The sequence below is a fragment of the Phoxinus phoxinus genome (assembly GCF_949152265.1).
Source record: "Phoxinus phoxinus genome assembly, chromosome: 21".
Taxonomy (NCBI): Eukaryota; Metazoa; Chordata; class Actinopteri; order Cypriniformes; family Leuciscidae; genus Phoxinus; species Phoxinus phoxinus.
Window position 1 is genome coordinate 31100932 of NC_136896.1, and position 7500 is coordinate 31108431.

Here is a 7500-nt window from a genome sequence, read left to right on the forward strand (position 1 = left end):
AAGTTCATACATAAAACATGTATTTTTAGCCTTTTCTTTAACAGCAGAGACAAACAAGTCTATATGCTCACAAAAGCCTGGGTATCAATAACTTTATATTGTTAAAACTTCCTGGTTTGAGACACTGGACCAGCTGGGTTATTTTATAAATGATAGTATCTAGAAGACTTTATGCTTCACTGCAGCAACACAGTCAAACCAGAAAATATTCAGACCTTCTACATTCCTCACATTATCAGTTTATTCGCTATAGTTTAGAAAATGGTGATAAAATATGACAGAACTCAGTTGATATTTGACAGGTTTTGTCCGTCCTTCTGTTAGACTGTCTCACACACACACACACACACACACACACACACACACACACACACACACACACACACACACACACACACACACACACACACACACACACACACACACACACACACACACACACACACACACACTTCTGTTAGACTGTCTCACACATGAATTATGTTGAATATCTGTCAGCTGGTAAATTTAACTACACAATTAGATAATACCAGTTTAGCTCAACCAGTGACCAAGCAATGCTTCATTGTGTTCAGTGTGTGTGTGAAAAGAGCATTAGCAGTTAAAGACACACACTTCAGCAGAACATTACCAGCTCAAAGTGTCCCGATCAGTTCTGCTCACACATTTTTATACATTTGGAAGAATCTTTGTGTATAATATGTCAGTTTACTTTATTTTGCTCTCCTCACTTACATAATGAACTATAGTGTCCTGCACACACTAGTAAACAATATAAAAAATGACATCTGGTGTGTGAATAATGTTTGGTTTGACTGTAGAAGTGCAATGGGTTATAAAACAACTGTTTGCACACTATCAGGAGAATCAGGAGCATGTTGAACTTATGAACTTATTGCGAAAGAGATGTGTTGATTATTACACGAAGATTCACGAACAACCTCTCGCGGGATGCGTGAGTTCTCGCGGTATTACGGGATCTACATCAGCTCTCAGCTGTCACTTGTGCTTTATTATTCCTCTTCGCTTCAGAAAATGACAGAGGCAGAACTGTACTCGGTTTATAAAGGTGTGTACGTGCCGACGCATTTACACCCTCCTGAAAGCCTGAAGTACTGTGAGGAGTTCACTTTCCGTCCAGATGACATTCTGATCGTCACTTATCCCAAATCTGGTGAGTTTGCGGAGTTTAACTTTTGTTGTTGTTGTTGCATTAACAAGAACATTAACATAATATGCTCTACATCTACAGAGAATCGCAAATGTATTCATGTTGCATTCATAATCGCATTAAAGAAACAACAAAAGAGGGAAAAAACTACATGGGGATAATTTAGCCTACAAGAAATAACCGAGAGAAAAGGATGTTTGTGTGCACATGAAAAGGAGTTTTATCATTCTATGGTGCAGATTACTGTAAAAGCGTCAAATAAAAGAATGAGAATGTGAAAATGAAGTTTGCTGCAAGTACTTGATTATAATGATCACTGTAGGCTATATATTTAAAGTCCCCCTGTAGTCAATAATTTGATCCCTTAAACCTCATCTTTGATCACCAAACTGACATATTTAACGTTTTTTTTTTCATCTTCATGCCTTAAAATATCTTGAATGTAACTCGACACCCTTGCCTCATTTAGTATGCGCGGTTCTATGAATATGCAAATGAGCCCCGCCTCCACTCACTGACATATTTAAGCACGCCAAGAGCGGTTCACAGCCGAGGAGACCGACGTTCTCGTCAGGACCGTAAAACACAGAGAAGTGACATTGAGGATGATGGAGAAACACACACACATTAGCTTCGGTTAAACAGGCGTATAATTTGGGTAAATGTGTAGCCCAATCTAGATTTTATTTTTTTTAATCTAGATAGATCTTTTCCACATCTTCACGGACACAACAATGATCTCCCTCGTGTGTTAATATTTTTCCTTGTAATAATGTATGATTTGCAAAAATGAAAACTGCTGCATCTGTGTAGATGAGAGAATCAAAGTGTGTGTGTTGTTCACACACTACATAATGGCCAAGCACGCGCGCTTAAAATAGCATCTGACTAACGCGCGGCGCCGCTGTCTTTAGACTGGGTTTCTCCTGGTCAGTGGCGGAGTTGTTTTCTGGAACTGCAGAATATCACCAGGGAACGTTTGCACCGGAACACACTCCTCTATTCACTGAACCGCCCCCCCGAGCGCAAGTTCATTCCCTAATTTACCGACTGTGGAGGGAAGAGTCGCTGTGCGCGGGTGCAGAATAGGAATGATACATGCGGCGGTGTACACAGTCAATTGCGCTGGGTGCAAGATAGAGCCCTGAATTTCAAAGCCATGAAACTAAAGACGTCCTACTAAGTATATTCTTTTGAAGCATGTTATTCCTGTACTTCTTTTCACAAGTATTTGCTTGCAGAAAAATTAGTTATAATTGCAAGCTACATTTTTACTTCTATCAAGTGGGTCAATGTCATATAAGAATCAATGATGAATAAACACAAGAGAAAATCTAGTTTTAAATGCATATGTTAAATGTAGGCTATTCATTGTTGGTTGCAAGTGATTTTGAAAGATGTGTATGCCAAGTGTCACTGTGTTTGAGTAAGCTCAGAATCATGTGACTGACCCGTGGTGTGCTCCATGTTCTCAGGCACCACATGGATGCAGGAGGTCGTGCCCTTGATAGTGAGCGAGGGCGACCTGACGCCGGTGCTGACGGTGCCGAACTGGGACCGAGTGCCGTGGCTGGAGGAACACCGGGCGATGCTGCTCAGTTTACACCAGAGGCCGTCTCCTCGCATCTTTGCTACGCACTTCCATCACACGATGATGAACGAGTCTTACTTCAAGATAAAGCCCAGGGTAACAACAATGCTCAGGTGCACTTCATAATCATAAATCATGTGCGTCATCTTCTGCATGCTCTGCTCTGTGCCTCAGGTTCTGTATGTCATGCGTAACCCCAAAGACGTGTTCACGTCCTCATATCACTACTATGGGATGGCCTCGTACCTCGTGGACCCGGGAACTCAAGACCAGTTCATGGAGAAGTTCCTCGACGGAGACAGTAGGAGTTCAGCTCTTTATCTTACACAGCCTCCATATTTCTGACTATGAATATCTTTAAACTGTAAAAACTGGTCTAGATTTGATGTTCTGTTCAGTCCTCATGTAATTCGCCTGGATAGATTATAATGGCAACTTAAAGGGATAGTTCACTTTGAAATTAAATGTTGGTGTGTTTTATCTTACCTGAAGTGCATCAAGATGTCGGTGTCTCCGCAGTAGTTTAAATTTTTATATTTTTAGGTCAAACCGTTCTTGTCTGTCAGTCATATAATGCAGGTCTATAGGCACTGTCTCCAAAAGCATGCAGAGAAAAGTCAAAATTACACAATTCCCCATCGTAAGTGCACATTGATGGCCTAAGCTCGCGCGAACTCATCCGGCAGTGTTGAGTTTTCACTTATTCCCAATTTGTAAGCCTTCTATCTTGACACACGACTCGCTTCATTGTTCAGGTCAATCAATGGCATACGTTGAGCCGTACAGCCAATCACACGCGCTTCTGCTGAGTTTAAAAATGCAACGTCCAATCGAAGGCGGTTAGATTAGTTTCCGGGGAAGAAATCCGGTGTAAACAGATCAGATGGACGTGGTTGTGTAAAAGAGGTTAAAACGATATAAATACTGTTGGTTTTATCACACAAACCGCTTGTTTCGTGTCTTAGGCCATCAATGTGCACTTACGATGGGGAATTGTGTAATTTGGACTTTTCTCTGCATGCTTCTGGAGACAGTGCCTATAGACCTGCATTATATGACAGACAGACGAGAACGGTTTGACCTAAAAATATCAAAATTGAAACTACTGCGGAGACAAAGACACCGACATCTTGATGCACTTCAGGTAAGATAAAACACACCAACATTTCATTTCAAAGTGAACTATCCCTTTAATATGTCCTAATATTGTACTTTTGCAGTCTTTCTTTATTCCTGTTTGTTTTGTATTAAAACCGTGATTTCTTTTCTCCACAGTCATGTTTGGCTCCTGGTTTGATCATGTGAAAGGTTGGCTTAATGCTGAAGAACAAGAATCCATACTGTACATTTCCTATGAGGAGATGATCGCTGTAAGTATGTTCTTCATGTCACGGGTTGGTTTACAGCAGGAGAACAGAGGCAACGATGTAAATGCAGCCGTCTTTTATTAAAGTCTCCCTGTAGTCAATCATTTTATCTCTTAAACTCATCTTTGATCACCAAAAATACATATTTAAAGTTTTTTCCTTGAAAAAAAAGTCTTCATGCCTTAAAATATCTTAAATGTAACTTGACACCCTTGCCTCATTTACTATGCGCGGTTCTATGAATATGCAAATGAGCCCCGCCTCCACTCACTCACTCACTCAGAGATCCACTGGTTGACGATCACACGTTGATCTGATTGGTCAAGGTAGTGTGTGACGTCAGAAACACCAGCGATTTCAAACCGTGTTTTTGAGACTGTCTTTGGTTCACTGCAGTTTTCAAGCAGAAAATACTCAGCAATGCTGTCCACTTATGAACTTACACATGGTGTGTGTTAAAGCAGATTAATAACTCCACATACACACATAAACTACATTAAAAACTAAACAATCTGGAACAGAAGGAACTCAAGAACAACGCAAACCGACTCAATGACAAGAAATGCACAGGATAACAAGAAACAGGTGAACAACGTAATCAGTAACCATAGCAACCAAACAGAAGCTGATCAGAAACCAGCGTTGCGTCTGAAATAAAATACTTCGCTACTATATAGCATGTTAAAAACAGTACGCCAGTAGGTAAGTGTGCGATGTCAGATTCAGCCTAAAGGAGAAATAAATACATTTTGACTTAAAAGTCGTCCGAGCAGAAGATAAACGTGGCGCTTCACAGCAGGATTGAATATGCAGGATGAGTTTATTAGTTTATCTTTATTACTCCTGTCAGAGTTCATGGGTCTCTGTAATCGTGAGATAACGGTGAAGTCCAGAGCGAGACTTGTGATCGCAACACCTTTAATCTTATGATTTATTATGTGAAGTAAGTGGAATCTGGGCCAGAAGACTCACGTTTTTGCTCAAGCTCATAAAAACATTAAAAATCGAAGCCTCGGTAGTTTCTGTAATCGAGAACATTTATTGTTTACAATTCTTTTCATATTAATGTAAAAATGTGAAGGCAAATAACAGAGATTTCAGTGTTAGTCATTGTAGGAAAGGTATTTGAAGCCGGAGTAAACTCATCCGTCGTTTAAAGGCCACTCGGTTTATTCAGTTATCAGCGGTCGTAATATTGCCAAGGTCTTTTTCAAGGTCTCTCTGGCGTAATCTCTGCTTTCTCGTGTCCTTGAACCTCGTTGAACTCGTCTAAATATCCATAGTAGGTTAAGGTTAATGTTCTTCACATGTCCGCTTTTCCCATATCTCAAAAAAGAGTGTAGAACAAACAAACCAGGAGGCAGCATTATTGCTTATTATTCACATTTGGAGTGGATTGTCATTGTTTTTGGTTCATTAAAACACTGCTATCCCTGTGAAAATGCTTCATGATTTCTAACATGTGATCGTTTAAATCTTCGGTCAGGATCTGAAAGCATCCGTGGAGAAGATCGCACAGTTTCTTGGGAAATCTCTGAGTCCGGACGTGACGGAGAAGATCGCCGAACACTGCGTTTTCAAAAACATGAAGCAAAACAAAATGTCCAACCTTTCTCTCGTTCCAGAGGAATTCATGAACCAGAAGAAATCTGAATTCCTGAGGAAAGGTAACCGATCAATTCTTATTAAAGTGATTGGCAGAAATTGAGAAAAAAGTGACAATACACTCTTCTAAAGTTGCAAAAGCTCCAAAAATAGTGTTATAAAAGTGTGTGTTCATGTTCACACAGTTACTGTAATCTTGTTTTCTTCATCAGGAATCGCAGGCGACTGGAAGAATCATTTCAACGAGGCTCAAGAGCAGAGATTTGATGCTGTGTACAAAGACAAAATGAAAGATGTGAAATTCACATTTCCGTGGGACTGAAAAACGCGTGTGTTTAATCTCCTGCTTTTAATCACAACTGTCAGGCCTTTAACAGGCATTTTTCATATCATTGTTTTTTAAATAAAAGACAATTAAAAATGAACAATAATTATTGTTATTTGTGTGACATTTCCATTTATTAGAATTTTGTGATTAAAAATATGCTGTTTAATTTATTGCATAATGTATGAAATAAATGGTTGGCTTAGTTTTATTTGGTTTATTTGTTCATCTCTCAATCATCATTGCATTGCATTATATGTTTTAAAACTACAGAGCTACAAACCTAAGAATTTAAATATCATCTTACTAAGACATTATTATCAGTATCTGTTATAAAGATCTCATTGATTTGCATTACATGCATCTGAATTTCATCACTTTTTTGTCCCACTTTTGATTTAAATATCGGCTGCTCAGTTTGTGTCTCTGAATGAAATTGAGCTCCTTTCCCTCCATATTCTCACAATATCAGATATGAGCCATACAAGCCTGATGCATCAAAACATAAACCACACATGCAAACTTGTTTTTGGTAGATAGGCCACTTGGACATTATCTCTGCATCCATATACTTTCACTTAAGTGTAATTTCAGTGCACTTTTTACACCTCTGATTATAGTATGAGGTGTATAGAAGCCCTTTGAGCTTCACTGCGGCTGATAAACAACTACAGAAAGGATAATGTTCATTAAGTGTCAAGAGCGTGAAGTCTCGCAAACTAATATAAACAATTATGACACGCATTTGCTTCCAAACTCTTGCAAAAAAGCCCCGTTTACCACGAGTACACGATGTGACTCGCCATCAGGTCAGGAACAACATCTACTATGGCAAGCCGATTTCACTTTTATTCATTTCCAGGATATGACCTCTTCATATCAACAATTCAGTTTTCACTAGTTAAAATGTTAATTCTTGATACAAAAAATAACGCCATCACTCACAAAAATATGAATACTTGATATCAAGAACTAACATTTTACTAGTGGAAATGTAATGTCTAATATCAAAAATTGCCATTGTTACTACCGGTAGTAAAAATCCCTATTTATTATATCAAGAATTAAATGTGAACTAGATTTTTTTTTTTTCTGTGAGTGATGACGACATTATTTATATCAATAATTAAAAAAATTTACTAGTAAAAATTTAATTCCTAATATCAAAAATTGCCATTGCTAATAGTAAAAATCCCAATTCCTGATATCAAGAATTAAATTTTAACTAGTGAAAATTCTTATTTCTGCAAGTGATGACGTATTTATATCAATAATTAAATTTTTGACTAGAGGAAATGTAATTCTTTATATAAAAAAAAAATCTGCAAGTGTTGGTGTCATTATTAATATCAAGAAAATCACATTTTTACTAGTGGAAATGTAATTCCTAATCCTAATATTTAAAAAATCACCATTAATACTTGTAAAAATCCGATTTCTG

At 38.2% G+C, this 7500-nt stretch overlaps 2 protein-coding genes across 2 annotated transcripts in view; both read left to right on the top strand.

Moving 5' to 3' along the window:
• radil2b (Ras association and DIL domains 2b) overlaps positions 1-20 on the top strand; it is a 54733-nt gene extending 54713 nt beyond the window's left edge. The window contains exon 17 of the mRNA XM_079595006.1: positions 1-20. This exon is cut by the window's left edge and continues 846 nt beyond it. The gene's annotated coding sequence lies outside the window, so the exon portion shown is untranslated.
• A 906-nt stretch (positions 21-926) lies between these two features.
• On the top strand, positions 927-6265 carry LOC306989534 (sulfotransferase 2B1-like). Its single transcript, XM_079595357.1, has 6 exons — positions 927-1174; positions 2647-2858; positions 2937-3063; positions 4038-4132; positions 5616-5796; positions 5947-6265. The coding sequence occupies exons 1-6, from the start codon at positions 952-954 to the stop codon at positions 6054-6056; spliced, it is 948 nt and encodes a 315-aa protein (XP_079451483.1). The 5' UTR covers positions 927-951; the 3' UTR covers positions 6057-6265.
• Positions 6266-7500: the final 1235 nt, after the last annotated feature.

What these genes read in the sequence shown, in the direction of transcription:
- LOC306989534 (XM_079595357.1), top strand. Translation starts at nt 952, where the DNA reads ATGCGTGAGTTCTCGCGGTATTACGGGATCTACATCAGCTCTCAGCTG. An exon ending in ACTTCAAGATAAAGCCCAGG is followed by an intron (nt 2,859 to 2,936) that starts GTAACAACAATG and finishes TCTGTGCCTCAG; the next exon opens with GTTCTGTATGTCATGCGTAA. An exon ending in ATCTGAATTCCTGAGGAAAG is followed by an intron (nt 5,797 to 5,946) that starts GTAACCGATCAA and finishes TTTCTTCATCAG; the next exon opens with GAATCGCAGGCGACTGGAAG.